Source organism: Euprymna scolopes, chromosome 3 (assembly GCF_053919585.1).
Source record: "Euprymna scolopes isolate OS-2025 chromosome 3, ASM5391958v1, whole genome shotgun sequence".
Classification (NCBI taxonomy): Eukaryota; Metazoa; Mollusca; class Cephalopoda; order Sepiida; family Sepiolidae; genus Euprymna; species Euprymna scolopes.
Genome location: NC_136484.1, coordinates 53,484,404 through 53,508,524, shown reverse-complemented (window position 1 = coordinate 53,508,524; position 24,121 = coordinate 53,484,404). Strand labels below are relative to the sequence as shown.

The following is a 24,121-nucleotide window of genomic DNA, read 5'->3' as shown; positions in this document are numbered from 1 at the left end:
ACCTCCCAAAAATCATTCAATGTTGATTCAATGTAACTTCGGTAATAACACTGAAAATGTTCATTGTTATAAAATTAATAATTAACAGATGCTCACACCTAGGAGTATCCTTTACTTCTACAAGGTCACCTTTCGCTCATGCACAAAGTATTGTTGCCACAGCTAGATTGGTGTATCTGCCATTAGTCTTTCTCTTAGAGTGGGTCCAAACAAAAGTCTCCAACCCGCACTACCAACCAAATTCCAACCTCTGTCCCATCGCCGTACTTGTTTTACAGTTATTTTAATGGAATATGTTCCGACAAACTCAAAGCACTTGTACCTCTCTGATGTAAATGATTGACTAGATTAACTCGACAAGCAGCAAAATTCCACCCTTACACTGTAGAGATCCTAGATGCTAGAAAGCTTTCTACTTTAATAGTTTCTTCCCTTAGCTGATTGACTTCGGAATTCCCTTCTTGATCCCTGCTTCCTTGACTGTACTGACATGCAGAAGTTCAAGTGTAATGTGAACGGACATCTAGCCTCTCAACTCCTTACACTATGTAGGGATATGAGAAGCTAGACGTCTGTTCATATTACACTTGAAAAGTTAATTTGGTCCAAAATAGTTGCCCCTTACGTCCAAGTGACACTGTCTTTTTTGGGGTTAAATAAGTTTAAAACAAGATAGTAACTTAAATTTAACGTTTAAATTATGAGCGGACAAGACGTCTTCAATCAATCCATGTGGCGAAATCGATTAGGTATTTTAACAGTCTTATATTACGCTTAGTTCTGATTTTAAAGAATTTCTGGGTCAACTAAAAAATTCCTGGGCAACGTCAGCTAGGGACAGGTAGCGTTATATAATATGCCTGTTATGAAATGGAAAGGGACCAAATTCTAAAGATCAACGTTGGCTTTATTAGTAAGTTTAATGATTCTATATTCTATACTAAAATAATCTAATTACATATTAATTTTTAATAGACATTAAATCAAATATTTATTTTTTAATTATACATATTAAGTTTCTTTTGTTTTCATGGACATCTTCCGAACACCATATAAAACTTTTGAGAACTCATTTAGACACTGTTAATTTTTTTTTTTTTTTTTTTTTTTGTTTTTTTAATTATCGCTCTTCACAAATAAGATTCGCCATTTTATTAAATAATCAACCTAAAATGTGATTATTTCTTGTGGTAAGAATCGAAATAATTAAGTTTATTTTTCTAAAGTAGAATTGTGTATTTTATGATCTAACACAGATTAAATTTTTTTTTTTTTCCTAAACGCCATAATATGCAAATTTAACTGGAATGCGTCACTTCCGCTTCCAGGTTTCACACGATGACTCCCGACCTAATTTAACCGGAAGTGGATGAAAAATAAAGGCTGACCACAAGACAAAGGTAAATACAGTAGCTGTTATCTAACCCGGTGAATTCTACCAAGAGCCAGGAAGGAATCGACCATGCGGAGAATTGTGAAACTACTTTTGATCTTAACAGCGTTTGCAATTGTGCTACTCGCGCCTGGTTTCATTATCATGAACGGTCGAAATCGTAACTACCCAAGCCATTTAATACTTCTAGAAAAGATCAACGCTCGACAATGGCGAGTTCCAATCGTAGAAATCTATCCACTCCCCACGGCGCTGGTGCCTTCTACACAAAGTGCTGTTGATGTAACGGGTGGAACGGTTGACCAGGTAACTATCCAGCAGATTTCGAACTGGTTTAAACGCTTCGACAAGTACAAACCCAACGAATCCATAAATCACACTTCACACCGTTTTTTTAGACCCTTTCTCATTGCTAACGAAGACGTGTGTGGAACTACCACCGTTGACATTCTAATATATATCCAAAGCTTACCCGAAAATTACGCACGGCGCAGCGCCATACGCGAAACCTGGAGTGGCCGTTCTGTCTTTACGGATATTAACTTAAGAACGGTGTTCGTTTTGGGGCGGTCTAGTTCCAGCAATAATGGGAATGAAATGCAGTTTCTAATCAGTAATGAAAACCTCATGTATAAGGACATCATTCAGTTTGACTTTATCGACTCTTTCAAGAATCTCCCTATAAAAAGTATTGGTGCACTGCGTTGGATATACCAGTATTGTCCCCAAGCCAAATACATCATCAAAGCCGACGACGACATCTATGTGAACATGTTTCTCGTGGTCGAAAAGATTATATCGGAAATATGGCAACACCCGCAAACTTTGGCATGTCACTTCAAGAAAAACGGCACAAGCCCCATCGTCCGCGCCCCTTCCAGCAAATGGTACGTTCCGAATGAAATCTTCAAAGGACATAAATATTTTCCCGTGCGTTTTTGCAGCGGTTATGCCGTTATTTTCACTGCCGATTTGATTCCCATAATGTATAAAAACTCTTTTGGCATTCCTTATACGATCGTCGATGATGTTTACATTTTTGGTGTGTTGTTGTCCGGTGTTAAAGACGTTAACTACATCAACTATCAACGTAACTTCACGTTGGACCAAGGCCGTGCCCTGAAAGAATATGAAAATAAAAATAATATAACTCATGTAGTGGCCAGTTCTTGGGCCAAGGACAGTATGCAACGCTACTGGTACGCTACAATGAAAAAACTCAGTGATTGGGCAAAACAGCACTCGGCATTATCCAATAGTATTGGACTAGGAACTACATAAAGAAATAATCTTTGTGTTCCTTAGTTTTTTTTTATGTATAAAGTTCTTTTACTCACTTTTTTTTTTTTTTTTTTTTTTTTTTTTTTTTTTTGCGTGTATGTGTATATTTAATATTTATGTATGTTTTGGTGTAAACACACTGTCATTTTATTGTAAAAATAAAATTTATACAATATTGATATCCGCATTGAATTCCTCTTTAAAATTAATACTGTAAACGTTTTTCATCTTGTTATAGGGCTTTGTTTTCAGTACTTCAACTAGCAGCAAAATTTCTCCCTTCACTGAAGCTCCTAGATGAAAAATATTTCTGTTCTAATAGTTTCTTTCTTCGGCCTGCTTGCCTTTCGATTTTCCTCATTGTTTCCTCAACAGTAGTTATCATAAATCTACGTCCTATCACAGTAGCTTTTTACGCTTCTATGGCAATATGCTTTGGGGTGGGGGGGGACAAACAAAATAACAAAATCCCGCAAAATATACTGCAAATTTATGTTAAGAAGACAATACAATGCATAAGTCAGTTTCGGCGATGTAGTCTTCATCGGACATGAAATGCTTTTTTCTTTCCTGGCATTTCAAGTTATGCTAAAGCATAACTTGAAATGCTAGTGACACTAGGAAGAAATTGAAATATATACAGGCCTTCTGCATATAAAAATGGATGCAAATTAAACCTTGAGAGAATAGAAGGGTTACCAGTTGGCAAGTGCTAAGTAAATTTTATAAAACATTTTCATATTACTTTATAAGAATATTTTCATTTAGTAAAAGTTAATAGTGCAAACACTTGTTTAAAAAAAGTTGAGTTAGAAGTCAAAATGTCCATAGTGAATATGCTTATGTAAATAATATACGTACTAGTGTATTTAGCAGCGTGGCATTGCGTATGTGTTGATTGACCTTGTTTTTGTTGGTGCGTGTATAGCTGTGAGTAGCAGTTAGTTTCTGTTCGCCTGACTGTCGTTACTGTGTAAGAATATGTGCACGAGATGTAGAAATCTGGTACGCAAGTCATTAAGTCCTTTTCGCCTTCCCTGTGATCTGTAGAAAAATGGATTTTGTTGACCAAGTATTATAGGGATTAAATTAGAGTGGTGGAAATATATACTAGCAGAATACCCGGCGTTGCTCGGGATGTAATGAGATAGGTGGAAATATATACTAGCAGAAGACTAGAATTTGTCAGGATAATGCGTTGTACATTACATGTCCTCCCGAAGGTAAAATTATTTCATGTGCTGTAAATTACCTATCCTACAGAAGGTACAATTATTTCATACATGTGTAATACCCGTCCTAGGTTAGGTAAAATATTCTTTTTCTTGAAATACCAATGATAGGCATGAAAACTTCCTCTATCCTAAGAATAACAAATATGTTCAAAATCCACTTTAATTTTCTCATTGCTTATATGGTTCCAAGCAACGCCGGGTAGCCCTGTTATCTATAAATAAATCCCACCTGTCTGTCTGTCAGAAACTTTCGATGGAGGCAACGGATTTTCACGAGATCGGACGACAAATATCGAAAAATTGGCTAAAAACATTAATTCCTTCACCCTCAACTGGGCCCATTTCTACAGTGAGGGGTCGCTTTTTACGAAAGTCATTGCCTCTTTTTGATGTCCAACCTTAATTTGAACCTACATCACTTCCAGTTTGACGATGGGCGCAGCAGCTAAAGCATCACTTTTTTTTTTATATACTTTCCTACTAGCCTGCCTGCCTACTACCACTTTCCCCCCCCCTCGCAATTTTTTTTTTTTTTTTTTTTCGCTCAACCAACATCCTTACACATCTCCACTTTTTTTCCACCTTTGCGTCACTAGTTCGAGCCTGCCTGCCTACTACAACTTTTTTTTTGTTTTGCTTGACACATCTACAAGCACCCGGGCACCTAGGTTACCTTTTTATATAAGTGAACATTTTTTGTGTGTGTGCGTGCGTGCGCGCACGGAACGGTCTCTACAGTGGTTCATCTGCAGACTTGAAACTTGATTCAGACCTGTGGATCAAATTCGATTTTGTTTTTAGCCAGTAAAAATAGCTACTAACAGGTCAAAATTGGAAACTTGACAGGCGTGAATCGATTTAGTGCTCTGCGCATGCGCAAATATGTATTTATATGTTTAAGTTGATTAATTTGTAAAGTTTTATATCCATGTGAACTTGCCTCACATGGTAGAGTAACGCTGGAGAGCTAAATGTTTTGGTTTCGATTCTTACTGATGGCACTAGTAATATTTTTTTAAATTTTTGAAATCATTACGATATATTTGGTACAATAAAATATCAATAGAGGATAGGCGTAAAATTAAATACGAAATCTGCATAAATTGCAATATTTTATTTAAGCGTATTTTGCAACCGGGCAATGCCGGGCGGCTTACTAGGGTGGGTGGTTGAATGTATGAATCCGTTTTTATGACGTCTGACTTTATAAATGTGTTCTCGACTACCTTTTTGAAGTAATTTTTTCTCGAGTTTTCCATACATTTGTCTTTGTCGCGGTCCGAGGATTTTTTTTTTTTTTTTTTTTTTTTGTAGATATTATAAAAAAAAAAAAAACTTAAGCATAATTTTAACAATCTTTGCTGAAATGAAAAATGTTGCCTACATACACACAACTTAAACAAATATTTGTATCCCTAATTTTCATATTTTTATAGTTTGTTTTTTTATTTACAAGAATGTTTGATAAATGATTGTTTATCAGTTTTTAAAACTGACACAATTGTACTATAATAAACAAACAAAATGTTAGTATCTAACAGTTCAGCCCGGCTTTGCACGGGCTCTATGTACTGTTCATAACTTTGTGTATGTATTAGTGATGGGACGATTCCAATATTTTTCCCGATTCCATACTAAATTCCCAATTCCGGTACAACTACCGATTTCGAGTCTTTATAAATCTCTAAATATGTAACTATAGAGTTTTTTCCCTCATTTCTGTAAAAAAAAAAAAAAAAAAAAAGTTAAAAGTGCAGATATTTCCCTAAACGTAAAATAAAATTACACATGTGAAAGACGATCGATAGTTTTTTGCTTTACCGGTAATTTTAAATCAATAAATATTTATTTTATGATTACCAGCAATGGAAGATTTTGCTTTATACAAAATCAAATAAAAAAAGACAAAAGAATCGTTTTGGCATCGGAAAATAGGTACCAATTTTTTCGATACCAATTCTGAACCCCCAAATTTATCAATTTTTTTTTTTTTTTTTTTCGATTCCGATTAATCGCCCCCAACACTAGCGCGTGTGTATATATATATATATATATATATATATATTAGTTTGACTCCTGTCCAGGTAACCTACATTTAAAATTTCAAGTGTTTAGACTCGAAATTGGTGGAGGAGTTTAGTCTGCAAAGGTCAACTCTTTCAACTTTGATCTTTTGACAACCAACTTTTCGCCTCAAAACTGATTAAAAAACTTGCTGCATGTCTGAATACAATTTATGTAAAATTTGAAATGTTTGACCCAAAATTTGCTGAATAGTTTGCTAGAGCCCGCAAAGGTCAAATCTTTTGAACTATGACCCCTTGGCAGACAAATTTTCGGCCAAAAACCGATTAAAAAGCTTGCCTTATGTTTAGTTTAGACCAAAAATTGGCTGAGTTATTTTGTAGAGACCGCAGAAGTCAAATATTTTATCTTTGACCTTAACATTTGCTTTGGGCTCAAATCAAAGTTTGATCCATGTCCAAGTAACCTACATCTAAAATTTCAAGTGTTTACACCCACAATTGGCAGAGGAGTTTATGATACCCAAGTCAGTTTTCTTTTTAAAACTTGAAATCGCTACTATATATTGGGTGCAATATAAATAGATAATTGGCTTCATAATAATAAATACGAAATCTGCATAATATTAAAATATATTTAAGCGTATTTTACGACCGGACAGCGCCGGGCGGCGTGCTAGTATTTCATTAAAAATAATACTTTTTAAAATGAGAAATAAAGTTTTTATGGTAATCAAATACTTTTTGCTTGTAGCGGATATATATTATTTACCAAGGTTTAAAAGTAAAAATATTGTTCTTCCTTGTATTATTCTAATAAAGTTATTAAATCAAAATAGTATTTATACAAAATTCATTTTCAGTTTTTTTAGCAATTTATTAAAAATCATGGATTACAATAGAAAAATACGAGCATGAAAAGTAAAAAAAAACTAGTTAAAGCTGGAAGAGAAAAGAACAAAATATTCTTATAAAAATATATAATAAATTTATAACTTAATTTAAAATATTACAGCATTAAAAATTGATTATATGTTATAAATTAGTTTTAAAAATTCTTTATGCTGCATTATTTTAAGTTATAAACTTATATTTTTTACTAGAATATCTTGTCTTTTTCTTTTCCATGTTTAAGCTTAACTATATTGTTTTTTATGCTCGCATTTTTATAGAAAAGCCACGATTTTTCCAGGCTTCCAGTAAATTCACTTATTCTTTGTTTAATTTAACTCTTATTTTTTTCGTTCTAATCAAGTTTTTCTTGAATTATTACTGTCAGGTTCGCTCTATCAAGGGGTCCGGTCACAATTGCACTGATGCATTACACCTTGACCAATCCTGCAAAGCCAATAAACTTTGATTTATTTTTATTTTTTCTCCCTGGCCAACATGTTACCCAATTAAGATAGTTTAATGTCGTGACAATTACTACCTGGTTCTTGTATCGGGTTGTAAACGAAAGTTTTAGCCCTGTTAAGTTTCGATTAAATTTTTTTTGTTTTTTGTTTTTGTTTTTTTTTACATAATATTAGATTATGTAATCGTTAATGTAGTAGCCATTCTTTTCTATAAACTTTCGATTTATCGATGACGTTCGTAAAATTTGTTCGGTTTTTGGTAGGTTTTGAACAAGAAATAGGAAATGTTTTGTTTCTTGTGTGTGGGGGAGTCTATTTTTACGTTTTCTGCTAAAGTACGGTTAGATTCAGTCAAAAGATCTAGCGGATAAATGTCTGTATATTCCTACCATATTCCTCGGATTCCGTACGAAAATATCACTTAGATGTACATGGTAGAATGATAAAATTGTCGCTCTAACAAAGATGACCGGCTTCCATCTCCGTTTGATGAAAACCGGGGTTTTTTTTTTTTTAATTTATTTTTTTACAGACCATCTACTACGAGGGGTGTGCAATAAGTAATGCCCTTGGCCCACTTCCCATAGCAGTAGAGCAACGAAACTTGGCACAGTTATTAGTCTTTCTTTACATAGGAACCACCCAGAGTTATGCATTTATCCCATCGTTTGATGCAGCTCTGGAGACCGTTTTTGTAGAACACCCCAGCTTGGTCCTCCAACCACGACGTGACTTCACAAATCCAGGCTGCATCATTTGGGAAACGCTTTCCTGTCAAAAACAACTTCATGGCTGGGAAGAGGTGAAAGTCAGAGGGTGCAAGGTCAGGAGAGTAGGGAGGATGGGGATCTGATCTGGCGACATGCGAGTTGTGGACTGGGGCGTTGTCCTAGAGGAGGAGGGGGGTACCTTTGTTGATCTTGCCCCGCCTCTTGAGTTTGATAGCTTCCCTTAATTTCCTCAAAAATGAAGCATAATAGGCTCCTGTAATTGTGGTACCCTTTGCCAGAATATCTGTCATCACTACTCCGTCCTGGTCCCAGAATACTGTGAGCATGACCTTGCCAGCGGACGGCTGCACCCTTGCCTTCTTTGGACGTAGTGAGTCCAAGTGCTTCCACTGCATTGACTGGGCTTTGGTCTCTGGATCATGATGGGTCCAGGTTTCATCCTGTGTAATCAGTCTTTTGAAAAACTTTGACTCCTCTTCTTGGCACATCTCCAAATTTATCCTCGAGCACTCGACGCGTTCTCGCTTCTGGAATAGTGTGAGCAACCTGGGAATCCATCTGGCAGACACCTTATGCAAATGGTCATGAATGATAGTTTCCACAGATCCTGTACGAATCTTGACATCTTGGGCTATTTGGCGAATAGTAATGCGCCGATCTTCCAAAATGGCAGCCTCAACTTGACGGACAAATACCTCATCAATGGCAGAAGGGGGCGACCAGGTCTGAGAGCTGTTTCCACAGACTTCCGGCCATGTTTGAATTCACGATGCCAGCGTTTTACAAGATCATATGATGGGGCATTATCACCATAAGTTTCTTTCATTTCATCAAGTCTCCTGTGGTGTGCGTCCTTTCAAACACAAAAACCGGATCACTGCTCGACATTCAACAAGCTCCATTTCACACCTGACTCGGTTCAAACACCTGTAAAACAGAAACCGCAATTAGTTCAGAGCTGTAATTTGCCACATAACCCGTAGAGATATAAATCCTTGCACATGCAAAATCTCAGCTAGATCAGACAACTGGAAGTGGGTCAGGGGCATTACTTATTGTACGCCCCTCGTAGTTAGCCAGTAGTGTACAAATCCCGAGAGCGATAACTTTCTATCATGTCTGAAAGTGTCACAATGTTCAACGAGCGAGATTGGAGACGGTTATATTTAGAACGTTTTCCCATGCAATCATTTTATCTGCTTTTTATTTTTTACTTCATTTTAAACTAGCCTGGGTGCCCGACGTTGCCCGGGTGTTTGGAGGTGTGTGCTGAGCAAAAACAAAAAAAATATAGAAGGCAGGCACGAACCTGTGACACGAATGCGTAAAAAAGTGGAGTAGTGTGTGTATGAGTGTTGGTTGGGAGGGGGGGGATTGCGAGCGCAAAAAAAATAAAAATAAATAAATAAAAAGTCGTACTAGGCAGACTGGCGCGAATCCGTACCGGAAAGGAGGAAAAGAACGTGAAAAAAAAAGTGACGCGTAAACTGTTGCGCCCATCACCAAACCAGAAGTGACGCAGGTTTAAATTGATTCTAGACAATCGAAGAGGCGATAACTTTCAAAATATCAGCTAAAAAAGTGACCACTCCCTGTACAAAAGTGCCTAGTTGAGGGTGAAGAAATTAATGTTTTTAAGCAATTCTTCGATATTTGTCGTCTGGAGGGTCGAGCTTCAAAATGATACCGATCTCGTGAAAACTCGTCGCCTCTGTCGAAAGTTTTTGCGAGACATACACACATACATACATTTAAACAGACAGGTGAAATTTATATTATAGATTTAAATTTTAGATTATGTAGGCATATATTTTAGTTTAAAACTTGGGTTCGAATTGTTCGAATTGTTTCTTTATAAATAAAAATTTCATACGAAAATTTGGGACGTTAAAGCCAGCGCAAAACATTGAACATTACAAAAACATTTAAACAATTCGACGACTTTTAATGAAACAAAGTTTATGACATTAGGTAAATGGAAGACCTCTAAAAATCAACTTTTAAAAGGCAAGTCTTTAGTTGGTTCGCTAGAGCACTTTTACCTAATATTATAAACTTTCATTAAAAAGTCGTTGAGTTTGTTGAATAATATTACGTTTCACTCTGCAATTAGCGTCACATGCTTTTCCAGAGAATTCATTGTCAAGCCCAAATATCAGTTTTTCTGATAATATTTTTGTAACCTTAAATGTCTTGTGCTGATTTTAATGCCCCAAAATATCGTATGGAAAAAAAATGAATTAGTTTTACACTGTTAAAATGAAATTTTTTAGTGTTCTTTCTTTTTATTATTATTAAAATATTGTACTAAACCTTTTGTGGCATTTCCTGAAGAACCTCGATGCCAAGCCATGTTGGCATCTCGAGAAACGAAAGGGTCGATAAACTGGCTAGAGAAGCCACAAAACACCAAACCATTAAAAACATTAAAATTCCAGAAACAAACCTAAAAAGAAAAAATTAACGAACATATAGAAAACAGGTGGCTAAAAGAGTAAAATAGATGCACACAAAACAAACTGTATGAACATGAGCCTAGAATCAAAAATAAAAAAAAGCAAAATGCCTTGAAGGATTACACTGAACCGAATAAGAATTGGACACGCAAAACTAAGCCATTCTTACTTAATCAAAGCAGAGTAAGCTTCATACTCCACTCTGCAACCCACAAATAACCATAAAACATCTACTCACGGAGTGCAGAAGATATAAACACATCCAGAATAGATATTTCGGAACGGAAAATATTGAAAAAGTATTCCAGGAAGTGGAGCCTCAACAGATTTTAAAATATCTAAAAGAAACAAATTAAACTTCTGCAAACTAATCTAGTAACATTCTATTCTATAAAAACAAACTCTTTACATTCGAAAACAAACTTTTCGGAAAATTAAAAGCCTTTTGCTTCTGAAAATAAACCTCTTTAATAAATTTAAAACTTCCTATGTCAAAACTTTTCTTGGAATTAAATGACCCGTAGAGATTGAAAAGCCGTTAAGCAAATACACTCGCTCACTCCTGAAGACTCTAGGGTTGGGTTCGAATTGTTTCTTTTATAAATAAAAAAATTTTTCAAAATTTTCACAGGAACTAATAAGAAAAAGCAAATAAGCAACTTATGTTTTTGTACGCTTTTAAAATGTTCATTGCTTTGTGGTGATATTCACTTAACCGTAATGCGTGTGCATGGTGAAGGAAGGGGTATCGACCGGCCACCGAATTCATGGCGGCGGTGACGATAAGCATAGGTCGGAATTCCTTTCCTTAACAAGAAAAACCAAAAAAGGCATCGGTAAATAGCAACAACTCTGGAACAAATTCTAAAACTTAAAATTTATTTTATTTAACCAGAAATACGTCATTTTTGTACATGGGAGATGTGCAAGTTTTTCTTGAATATTCGACATCTCACCATGAGCACGAAATTAAAAAGATTAAAGTCCATTAATAACGCGGAAAAATCTGCATTTTTATAAGACGAAAGTTCAGAATTATAATCGAAGTGAAAAAATAATGAAATTGTAAGGGTATTTGCTGGAACTCTTTCGTGACTGAGGAAATCGCTATAGTCAACATATTTTATGAAGAAACACCGAATGAAAGTATACCAGAAAGGTAAGTTTTGCGTGGAAAATATTTCTTTGATGTTTGCGTGAGTTTCATGATTGAGTAATCTATCCATTGCAGTTTGAACTTGGTATTCTCAGCGGTGCAGTTTTAACGTCTTTTGGGCAGTTAGCCGCGAGCGATGATGACTTGTGGAAACGCTGTTTGACGGGGGGGGGGGGCTCCGGCCCTTTCGTATCGAGTTTCTAGAATGTTCCGACTAGACGAATAGACAAAAATATGGTCTCATGGATTTGTGTGTAAAATTAACGCGTTACAGCTACGTCTCAATGCGCTGATAGAATTGCGTGTGCAAACGGTGACAAAATCAAATTGTTCCTGAAATGAAGAAATTCCGGTCGAATAGATTCTTCTGATTACATGACGAGCGACTTGATTTAGCCGGTCACTACACATGTAATAAGTGTAATTTATTTGCTAAAAAAAATATGAATCTTTGAAAACATGGTGGTGCTTAATGCCTATCTCTATTCTTTTAAGGAGAAGAGTTTAAAATCCTTCGCGGCAATGTGATGTAAATGAGAAACGTGTATGAAGTTTGGCCTATTTGTATTATTGAGGAAGTTATATAAAACCAGACATCTGTAATAAGTCAACATTTACTGATAAAACTTTTTGTACGCGGGTGTTTAATGTCCTATTAAAAATTTATTTGTGGGTGGAAGATTGGGCTATTCGGGGGATATAACGCTATTATGAAGAAGCAGATTCCATGTCAATCAACCAACAAAACCAAACAGTCATTACTTCTCTGCTTATGAAGATGAGCTTGCCGAGTGCATCAAGCTGATGTAGGATAGGGTTGGAGAATCACTTCTTAGATGCTTCTTCATCAAGTTTGCCGGAACCCACAGAAGATCAATGGGGAATGACTTCTTCGTGATACTTATGACCAATATAGATAAATACTTGAAGCCGGAGATCGTCAAAGCAAACTTCAGTTGCACGAGTATCTGTCTTTTCAATGCCCAAATGGTCACTGTGGAAAGTCAGCCCCATGCCCGTGTTACTGATCAAACAGTCCTCCACATCTTCCTTCACACCAGGTCCTGGATATGACCTTAAACTATATCCGATGGTGAGGCCCCGGCTTGCGGGCTTTGGGTAGTGTGGAGCTATCTTTTAATTGCTATTGCTCCCAGGTACACTCTGACCCGGAGTGATAGTACCTGTTAGGGTCCCAACTATGGGTTAAATAGAAACCGACTTGAAAAAAATATATTCTATAAAAAAAAAAAATTCTTCAAAATCACTGGATTCGGCATTAAATAACCTGAAAAGAGTTGATATGCCGTAAAAACAACCAACCAATCCTTCACACTAACTTCTCTAGTATTTTCACTGTACCCCCCCCACACACACACGCACTAAAGGACTCTTATCTTCAGATATGTTTGTTTCTTTACTGACTTCATCATCTTTGTCCAACTCACTCATGGAGCTATTTGCTGCTAAAGATGTCGCTACATCATCCAAATGGCGTGGCTGAGGAAAGGTGAAAGGCAGAGGTAAAAAGAACACCATGACAGGAGAGACCAACACCGTGATCAAGAACATCGACGGATATTGGCCCTGAGGAGTATTACAGAGCTGGTACAGGGGATGGCGGTATTTTTAGGTTAAGTGTGGCATTTGTAATTCCTGGTATCACATACAATGCATTAGCATCAACATTTGACTTAGCCATCCTTCATTTTAAAGATCTTTCTGTGGTTATTGCGTACAACATCCCTGTTGCTTAATGTTCAGAGATGGTGCTTATTGCCTCAGGTGACTAAAATTTGTATGGAAATTCGTGAAAGATTCTAAAATATGCTACAAAATATTCCTCTCTGAACACGAATCAAATATTTGTTTAAAAAAGATATAACAAATATATTTCGCCCATGATAGCCCAGAGAAACTTCGAAAATTAAATTTTATGAAAAAGGTGGTGCCTAATAGCTCTTGTTTATCCTATTGTATTATCATATTGAGGGCATTTCCAACTAACCGATCCTGGATATGACCTTAAACTATATCCGATGGTGAGGCCCCAGCTTGCGGGCTTTGGGTAGTGTGGAGCAACCCCTTAATTGCCATTGCTTCCAGGTCCACTCTGGTCCGGATTTGTAGTACCTGTTAGTTTCTATTTAACCCATAGTTGGGACCCTGACTTGAAAATAAAAAATAAAAAACATTAAAAACTTTTTCTTCAAAATCACTGGATTCGGCATTAAATTGCCTAAAAAGGGTTGATATGCCGTAAAACAAAAACAACCAACCAATCTAACTAAACCTGACAACCTCATTGGAATACATTAACCTTTATTTCATCTGATCTTTAACTCTTGTTCTGTCTACGCTATTAGAAAAGATAACGATCCTCTTCACTTAATTTTTTTTTTGTTTTTTTACACTTTTGAACACGCATACATTAATAGAAACTTAATACTCGAGAGACAAAAAAAATCTTTTAATCAAAGGAAAACATGTGCTAATATCCAACAGCATCTATTTATATCTGTTTGTTGTCTACTTATTGTATCACACGCTAAATCGTGCGCATGCTTCAACATGTTACAGTATGCTTTTTAACACTGAAGTGTTTTTATTATAAAACGCAGAAAGCTAATGTCTCTTTTATTTTCAGGTCTGTTTTACAGATTACTCCCAGGAGTTTAATAATCACGCATTTTTCAATTTTCTGTTTCTTTCCCCCCCCCCTCCCTGCGATTATTACAACAGCCATCCATCCTTTTTATGGATTTATCACGTTATTTTGCCAACACATTATCACGGACAATACTCTCTCAATCTATGTAGATCTAAAATAGTGTACGTGTTCGCTCAAGGGGAAAATGCTTGTCTCTCTGTATAATAGGTAGTTTCTGTTGCAATATATTTTTGATATATTATGAAATGGTAAATGAAAATTGGAAGGTTCTACTTGTAGACACTGGCGATAAGAACTTACTAATCAAACGGAGCCACGTTCTGCTAGCAACCAATCAGAAACCTGAATGGGTGCATAAAATCCGCACATAATTTTTCATGTCCACACGAAAAAGATCTTTAAAATTTTGCAGATAAAAAGCAAAGTTCAAGACTTATACAGATCAGCTACCCAATGAAAGCACTTTTCATCTCCGGGATTTATAGATTAGCTAGCCATAGGAAACTCTTCTGAAATTAAAAATGACTTCAAATTTAAGTTGTGTCTGGGAATGTTCTTAGAAAGTTTTTGTATTGGAATGCCTCCGATAAGTATCAAAAATCGATAATCGAAAAACTTCTGATTAAAGAAGTGACATTCTGATCTTGACAAAAGTTCACACCCTTATACAGCCTAACATCAAATGTGCATTTGAGAAATTTTTATCATTTTTATTTTTTAAATTTCTTTAGCAGTTTTTCGATTTATCTTGTTTCCTCTCTCCTTCTTTAGATGTTAGAAGACTTTTGGGTACTTATGCAGACTAGGGACAGAGCTATTGCGTATTTCGGGCAAGTTATACAAACTGACGGAAGGTGCCAAACAAAATCTTTTTTGTCCATGCTAAAATGCTGTTCCATTTTAAAGATGCTGAATGACAACTTTATTTGTTTTTTATTTTACCGAAAACTATAGCCAATGTTTAAAACATTAGCAAACTGTTAAAAATTAAGGGAAAAAAAAATATTAAAAACTGTTAAAAATCAAAAAAAAATAAACTGTTAAAAATTAAGAAAAATTAAAAACTGTTAAAAATTAAGAAAAATTAAAAACTTAAAAATTAAGAAAAATTAAAAACTGTTAAAAATTAAGAAAAATTAAAAACTTAAAAATTAAGAAAAATTAAAAACTGTTAAAAATTAAGAAAAATTAAAAACTTAAAAAATTAAGAAAAATTAAAAACTGTTAAAAAATTAAGAAAAATTAAAAACTGTTAAAAAATTAAGAAAAATTAAAAACTGTTAAAAAATTAAGAAAAATTAAAAACTGTTAAAAAATTAAGGAAAAATTAAAAACTGTTAAAAAATTAAGGAAAAATTAAAAACTGTTAAAAAATTAAGGAAAAAAAATAATTAAAAACCACCATCATACAGTAACTTTCACTTCCCTTTTGTCCTCACATTCCAGGGACAATGTTTCTGACAATGAGTGAAGAATTACTATTTTCTGGGTCCGAATCTATTCCATCTAACACTTATCGTTTGGCAAGTTTTTGACATTGAAGTACTATTTGTTTTTAGCTCCTTACATCAAATGGTTTCATGCCTTGTCTGGGGGCGATTTCCATTAAAAAAAAAAAATTAAATGAAAAAAAGTATTTGTCCAGTTTACAGACCAAAATAATGAAATACTGATATTTAGAAAGCCCTTTTTAATATGGGAGAAGAAAAAAACTGGAAACTGTGGCACTAACTCGAGGTATGTTTAACCGGCTTCCTCCAAAGGAAGAAGTTCCATGAGAGTATGAAATTCACAAGCAGTCCCCATTCGCATGTATATCCTCCATTAGGGGAGACGATGACGTTAGGTTATTGCAACTAGTGGTGGGACGATTAATCGGAATCGGAATCGTTAATCATAAGAATCATGTATTTTGGGAGGTATCGGAATCGCATCGTTAAAAAATACCTTAATTTTCCGATTCCTTCATTACGATTCTTTTAGTCTGATGTTGAAAAAAAGAAAAAAATTTCCTGATATTTCTAACCGCAAGAGAGAAATGTAGCATGTTATAAAAAGAAACCAAAGAAATTCATTATTAACAGGGCAATGCTTAGTGCCCCTCCCTTACAAGGTTCATTCATTCAGACCTATTGTAATCAAAACTACAAAAGAGTTAACTTGAAAAGAAGTATGCAGGGCTCTACATTGCGAGTAAAAATTTTAAAAAATACGCTTATCTTTTTGGCAACTGTTTTTTTTTTACTGACAAATCTTCTAATACTGAATGAAAATGCTTTTTCAACTTATATTTTCTTAAAATAAAACAAGCAAAGTCAAATTATTTAAACAGTAAAAGGTTTAATAGAACAATATACTTGTTTTTTCTTTTTTTAAAAGAAGGCTTTTGAACGAAATATCTCTAAAATGAAATTGATCATGTTGTATTATTTCGCAAAGTTTTGACAGTAGTCGGCTTCTTTTGAAGTTTCCAAAAAATCGACCCCATACCTATCTCTTCCAAACCTAAAGTTATTAAATAACCCCTTCGTTAATTTAAGGGTAATTAATTCAATTCAGTCAAGTTTTTGTTTTTTTTTTAATTTCATTGAAATAAAATCCATTATTTTTTTTTCTCCAGAAAGATAAAACCCTGAATTTGATTATATTAAAAGCAGAATAAAATAATCTTTTTTCTAGAATTTTAAATTGAAAATTAAAAGTGTTTTGCGCAGTTTTTTTCCGAACGAAAAAGAAATTAATATATATATTTTTAAAAGGTTTTGTAATCAATTTTTAATCGTAAATATTATTTATAATATTTACGATTAATTAAATAATTTCATTTTAAAAAGTATTTATAAATAGAATTTTACTTAAGACTTATAGTTTAGCAATATTGAACCGCATCAACCATGTGTGAATTGAACACAGTCAACCAAAAAAAAATTCAAAAGAAAATGCATATTTGCATTTCATTATGTAAACTTTTATACATTGGTTTCAAAAATTAAATTCTATAAGTTTTTTTTGTTAACTACCGGTTGGTACAATTTACCGCCCCATCCCTTTATATTTTTTTCTTTTTGTCTTTTTTAGCGGATTATTTTCAATTAATTATCCACATAAGTGACTAGCTTTAAAACAAAATTTAATAGTAAATTATTTGTTTACAGAAACTGAATTTTCTAATATGGCCCAAAGTCCAAAAAAAGTTTTGCATGGAAACTTTTTGAAGTTGATGAAGATGATGAGTTGAAAGCCATTTGCAAAGTCTGTCAAAATATCGCGAGGAACAAAACCATCTAACATGACCACAACCAACATGTTAAAACATTTAACTATGAAGCATCCAAATGAATTGGAGGAGCAAAATAAAAAAGAAAAGGAACAAAAAATTACCAACTAGTCACTCAGAGCAGTTTTATTAGTGAGGGTCGAAATCGCAGCGTCTTTTTTTTTCCTACGTCACCATATAGGTGTCACCAATTTTTTTAACCCTCCTTAACTTCAAAGAGTAAATACAATATATACAACTAAAAAAATAATTTTTAAAAATGCTGATTCTATTCATGAAAAATTCTTTTAACTAGAAATTAAAACTTAGGTAAAGATAGCTGACTGACAGCAATAGAAGCACTGGTTAACTACTGAACCACGTGGAAAGGTGCGGGGGGAGGAAAAAAAGGAAATTAAATGATAATAAATTATGATTACCGTCTTTGAAAGGCACTAAACTCCTAAAATTTACTTCTTTAAAATTTATGGCGGCACTCCCCGGCGATTTTAAAGCACTCTCTCTCGCCAAAAAAAAAAAAAAAAAAAAAAAAAAATTTAATTTTTAAGTTTGGGAAAGATATATATATTATAACCGAATTCCTGTATGAAGACTGGATCTACTTTATTGGACGTTAATTTGTGAGATAAGTAATTTTTCGATGTTTAATATTTTTTTTAAGTTTCAATTATCAATTAAATTTTTTTAATTGCGTTTATTTTTCAATTTATTTTAAAAAAAAACAAAAAAAAACAGGGTTTTAAATGTATTTTTCAAGGTAACAAGCTTCGAAAGAAGTCTAATAAAAAAATTTTTAATTTCGACAACCCTGAGAATTTAATTATTAAAAAAATATTGAAATGTGACATTTTTTTATTTAACATTTCTATTAGTTCAATTAATTTTCTTTCAATAATTCATTGCACTCAACAAACTTCACCATTTTTTTTTTTATCTTTTTCTGTAATTTTGTTAATTATGTTTGCTCAATTTTATCTAGTATTTCATTTGTTTTTTATAGTGGTATCATTTTTGTGTTCCTTTGATATACCCTATTTCAAAATTAGTTTGGCTAAACTTATTCTTCACGTTAGAAACAACGTGTAAAAGCAATGAAAAAATAAGAAAAAATAATAGGTGTTAACTACTCCTTGTGAATTGTGGAGGTCTGAAGAACTGCCGTCACAAATACAACTATCAATAGCCAAACAAAAAATCGTTTTTGAAATTCCTTTAATTGTAACTTTTCGCTATACCTACCTTTTGGTATAAAACACAAAAACTTTCGATTAATGGTATTTCTCATATATGGTCGTTAACTTTGGAAAGGTTATTTTGTATCTACGGCGCCATGTCACGTGGTATATTGTTTTTTTTTTCATTACGCACGTTCATTTATAAATTATTAAATTAAATATTTATCTTTTTTATATTTAATTAGTATATATTTTCTTTCTCTTCCGCTATATTTTTTTTATTTAATTCATTAAATCTGTTAATTATGAGGACCAAAATAATGAATCGTGTGTATTTATTCTCTAATTTTCTTGTTTTTGTTCTGTTATATAAATTCTATTTTATTTGTTTTTTCTCTGAAGGATAAATTCTATTTTCTTTGAGTTTGTTTTTCTGTATTCCAATTAAGTAAAATAAATTTTCTCTAAAATAAATTTTGCTAATTTTTCCGTTTAGTTTACTATATAATAATTTTATTTAAACCAAAACACGACGGTGTAGACATAAAATATCTCTTCCAAAGTTAGGGAACATATTTGGGAACTACCGACCATAAGTATAAAACTACCTGGTATATTTCAAAATAATAATTCCCTAGGAATCGGAATCGTACTTGGTATCGGAATCGTTAATCAATATTTTCCTGGAATCGGAATCGTATAAAAATTAGGAATCGTCCCAACACTAATTGCAACTCTTCCTTCGGGGCAAGATCAAAGTGTAGTAACTGTTCTTCAGATGCTGCACTTCAATTTCTTGTTCTCTCTCAGTGGAGGAGAAATCTTTCACGACTGAGACCATTTTTATTCCTTTTTCTCCACATAAAAAAAAACGACCCTGGTGTCTAACACTTGTAGGTAGGCACTGATGTTCTCCTACATACAGCGCCTAGCAATTGGTTACCCATTTGATACTAGCCAGGTTCTATGTTGCTTAAATTTGATGATCTAATGAGAACCTGTGTGTCAGTGTGATTATGCCATGTGAGGAGGGGGGAGCTTTTTAATTATTGTATATTTTCACCCAACAATTTAATGAATAAAAGATGCTGTTTGTCAACTGTCGACTGTTGGGATTTCATCGGCTTGTGTAACCCGTTTGAAATATGCTGACAATAACGCAGTCACTATTCTACATAAATACCAAATTTTGTTTCCTCAAAGAATGACTTCCTGTCTCCTTCCTCCCCTCAATCTATGGTCCCCCCTTATCAAACTTTCACGAAAAACACTCATCTAGCCAAAACCACTATCAATAATTCCCTCCACTCTTTATCTGTGCCTAAACCTAAATGTAGATTCCATGAACAAAGCTTCTTTCTTAGAGCTGCATATCTGTGGAACTCTCTTCCATTTACCTGCTTTCCAACTGACTACAATTTGATTGTCTTTAAGTCCAATGTAAACAAGGTCTTGAACCGTCCTCCTAAGTAATCCAATTTACAAAATTTAATCCTTATTCTCGAGTGGCCTCTTGGCCTTGATAAGTGGGGACTCCTTTGTAAAAAAAAGTTTCCATAGCATCTACGACACGCGCTTAGTTTTTTTATGTATTACTTAATTGAACTCCAAATTCAATGTCCAGCAATTTTATTCTTTGGTTATTTTTTATTTAAATTATTTTAAAGCGTTTTGGGAGGAGGGTGCGAGTTCGGAGTAAGCGCTTCCTACGTGCTAAAATTTACAAAATCTTGACCAATATTACTTAGTGTTGCTTACCATATATATATATATATATATATATATATGCTCACCTAAATGCCTGCATTTACCAAAAATACGCCCATTTTACTCACTATATTGTATAGAATGTATTTTTAAATATTCATAAATAATCCGTTCATTAGTTTAGATTATCTTATATATAAAACTCACTGATTGTTTCATCTTTTCAAACTGTATCTCCTCAGAGATACAGTTTGAAAAGATGGAGACATAGTGAGCGGCACTGTGCGGGTCAAACGACTGCATTTTTGTAGACCGTTTTTAGCCGGTAAAAATAGCTGCTAAGTCAAAATTAAAGAAAATTAGAAGTTGGCAAGTGTAAGTCTACTTAAAGCCCCCTTATACACACCCACACATAGTGTGTGTGTGTATGTATATATATATATATATATAATCAGGCCGCTCGACATTGCCCGATGGTAGAATACGCTTAAATACGATATTTTGATTCATGCAGATTTCGTATTTATATTATATTGGACTCAATATATAGTAATGATGTAAAGTTAAATGACTCGTACATCACCACCTAGAATCAAAACCAAAACGTTTAGCTTACGATTTACTTTTTCCTTTGATGTTAATGCCTGAGCTATGAAGACGTGTTTGCTGCAAGGCTAAAAATTGAAACCTGAACCAATAGCTATTATGTTACGTATGCATATTCGTAATGTCGTCATTCCACTTGCACCAAGCCAATTCCATTTTTTTTTTTTTTTTTTTTTTTTACCCCGGCTAAAACTCAAATATCAAGTTTCACATGGGTTCGAAAGTTTCATGTCAGTAGATTAAAAATTGGCAAGTTTGGTAGGAACATTTTTTAAACATATATATATATGAGGTTTGTGTTTATAACCTTTTTTTACGCAAATATAAATCATGAAGAATATCTGCATGAATATAATTACACGTAATAGTTAACGGAAGATGATCATCCCATAAGAAAACCGAAAAATCTAATAGGGAATTAATTTAAAAAATTAATGTTTAAAAGAATCTACAAATTAGCTACATCTTTTGCAGATGAATGCAATTCTAACCCCATATATGTTCTATTTTCTTTATAAATAAATAGAAGGAAAGGGTTGTTTTTTTGTTTTTTTTTTTAATGAATACAAAAAAAAAAAAAATTCATAGGACTATAGATATACATTAGGGGGAGGCTTTACCCTGGCGTAAAATACGCTTAAATCTATTTTAATTTGTCAAGATTCAGTGGGTATTATAAAGTCATGATTTCAAAAGTAAAAAAAGTATTCAGGTCCCATCAGCTAGAATCGAAACTAACATTCAAAATTGGTGACGTTTACAATGTACCAACGTGACACGCATATAAATCGCTAAAAATAAACTAAGATGAATGAACAATGTTTAACGATTTTTTTTTTTTCAATTTTGACCCCCCTCCTTAAAAACAATTTTAACTGACTATAGACACACAAAAGTACCGCACGTAAAAAAAAAATCCAATCATTTGAGGCCCCTAGCGCCACTCTGCGACTCTCAGTTTCGGAGGAGATAGTTTAAAAAATATGAAGACAGATCGATATATAGTCGTTTATATATTAGATTTATACGTTTACATTAGTTCGTTATTAGCTATTTCATATCCAACTGACGATAGCTCAAATAGTAATGATTATGATTGGAGCGCTATGTTTTAGTTTCGATTCTAGTTGATGGCACCAAAGTCATTTCATTTTACTTTTAAAATTACTATTATATATTGGGTACAATATAATAATCAATAGAGAATTGACTCTTTAATAATGAAGATGAAATTTTCATCGATTAAAATATTTAAGCATATTTTACAACCGGGCAACGCTGGGCACTCTGCTTATATATATATATATATATATATATATATATATATGTGTGTGTGTGTGTTTTCTTTTTGTGAAATATTTTTTAATTATATTTAACTTGGAAGCTCAATATGTTAAATATAACAGCATATATAAAGAATAACAGTATAGCTACATTCCAATATCTAAATATTTACATTTTATGCAAAAATGCTCCTTCGGCACGTTAACATTTTGGTACGTGTTTTACAGATCCGTTTCGTTGTGCAGAAACAATCGGTTATGTCAATACCGACTCTTTTCGTACATATACTCGAAAAAATTGCATGACAATATAATGTCAAAAGAAAATCCATAGACTCAACATCGTGTGTTAATTCTGGTAGCCATCTTGGTTTATTCGTCTTTATTTGGATTCATCTGACTACTGTTCTGATCTTTGAGTGATTTTTCACGTTTTGGTCGATGTAACGTGAAAATCCCACTCGATATAAGAACAGTAGTCCGATGAATTCAAATACGAATAACCAATCCTCATCTCAAAAATTAAACGTCATCTTGGTTTGTTATAAAGCTAGACAGGTTTTATTCAGCGTTTGAATTAAAATGTTCTGAAAACGTTTTACTATTTTTTTTGTAGTTTGTTAAATAGGGTTATATAAAGGGTTTACATAGGCTGAAAATACGAAGCTAATTATTTACATTTTATAAATTGTAGTTCTTTTAAGTTCCCTATACAGTGAGAATGTTTGGTAGTTTACTAATATTAAGGTGTGTGTGCGTGATATATATATATATATATATATATATATATATATATATAATAAAATCTCAAATAAATCAATATACTTTAAGTTTATAGGAACTAGAGTAAAAAATTATTTCATATCTAAGGGGACAAATCTCTAAAAACATAACTAGTTAATTGGCCGAGACAAATTGAGATAATTCCATTGGAAATTTTAAGTTAATTCCTTCGTGTTTAAAATATAGTTGTATTTGCCAACTCCAACATACATATAGACCCATGCATATAGAAACATACATCCATACCAATACACACAGACGTATTTGTGTGTATATATATATATATATATATATATATATATATATATATATATATATATATATATATATATATAGTAGAAATGGTAATTAATAAAAACCTAAAGGTGCTCAATACTGTTGTAGAGCAAATATGCGTTTTATTTTTTATTACCGTATTTTTCTGTTAAGTTACATTATTGTTTCGGCTACACGACCGTTTTTTGGTCGTCATGTAGCTTCCTCGGACTTTTACAGAAACGTTCGCTTCATTTTACCATAAACGAACATTTCTGTAAAAGTCTGAGGAAGCTACATGACGGCCAAAAAATCGTGTAGCTGAAACAAAAATGTAACTTAACAGAAAAATACGGTAATAAAAAATAAAACGTGTGTGTGTGTGCCAGTCAAATTTATGGAAACTTATAAATTATTTCTTCATGTTTTAACGTATACTATTTGTGATTTCATCTACATCTGGCCTCTATTGAAATAACCGGCTCTCGCCTTGAGAAAGCTTCATGTTTAGATCAGCTGACCTGAAATCTCCTGATCTGAAATGGACCACATCCATCAAATCTGTTGCCAAGGTTGCTGGAAAAATGGTTGGGTCATTCTACCGCTCCAGTAGATATCTCACTGATGATGCAATTCTCTATATGTATAAAGGCTAAGTACATTCTAAGATGAAGTACTGTTCCCACATCTGGGTAGGAGCTGCTTGAAACACCCTATCCTGCTTTGACAG

General features: G+C 33.5%; 1 protein-coding gene across 11 annotated transcripts in view; it reads left to right on the top strand.

The window, feature by feature from the left end:
• LOC145255396 (beta-1,3-galactosyltransferase 1-like) overlaps positions 1-24,121 on the top strand; it is a 468,791-nt gene that overhangs the window by 409,720 nt on the left and 34,950 nt on the right. For 6 of the 11 annotated variants that reach the window (XM_080113955.1, XM_080113954.1, XM_080113956.1 and 3 more), the window contains one exon: positions 1,329-2,853. The exons of the other annotated variants lie outside the window; for them this stretch is intronic. In XM_080113955.1, the coding sequence (XP_079970081.1) occupies positions 1,463-2,674 (1,212 nt within the window). In that variant the 5' untranslated portion in view covers positions 1,329-1,462 and the 3' untranslated portion in view covers positions 2,675-2,853. Of the gene's footprint in view, positions 1-1,328; positions 2,854-24,121 lie in introns of those variants that run through there. 11 annotated transcript variants of the gene reach the window in all.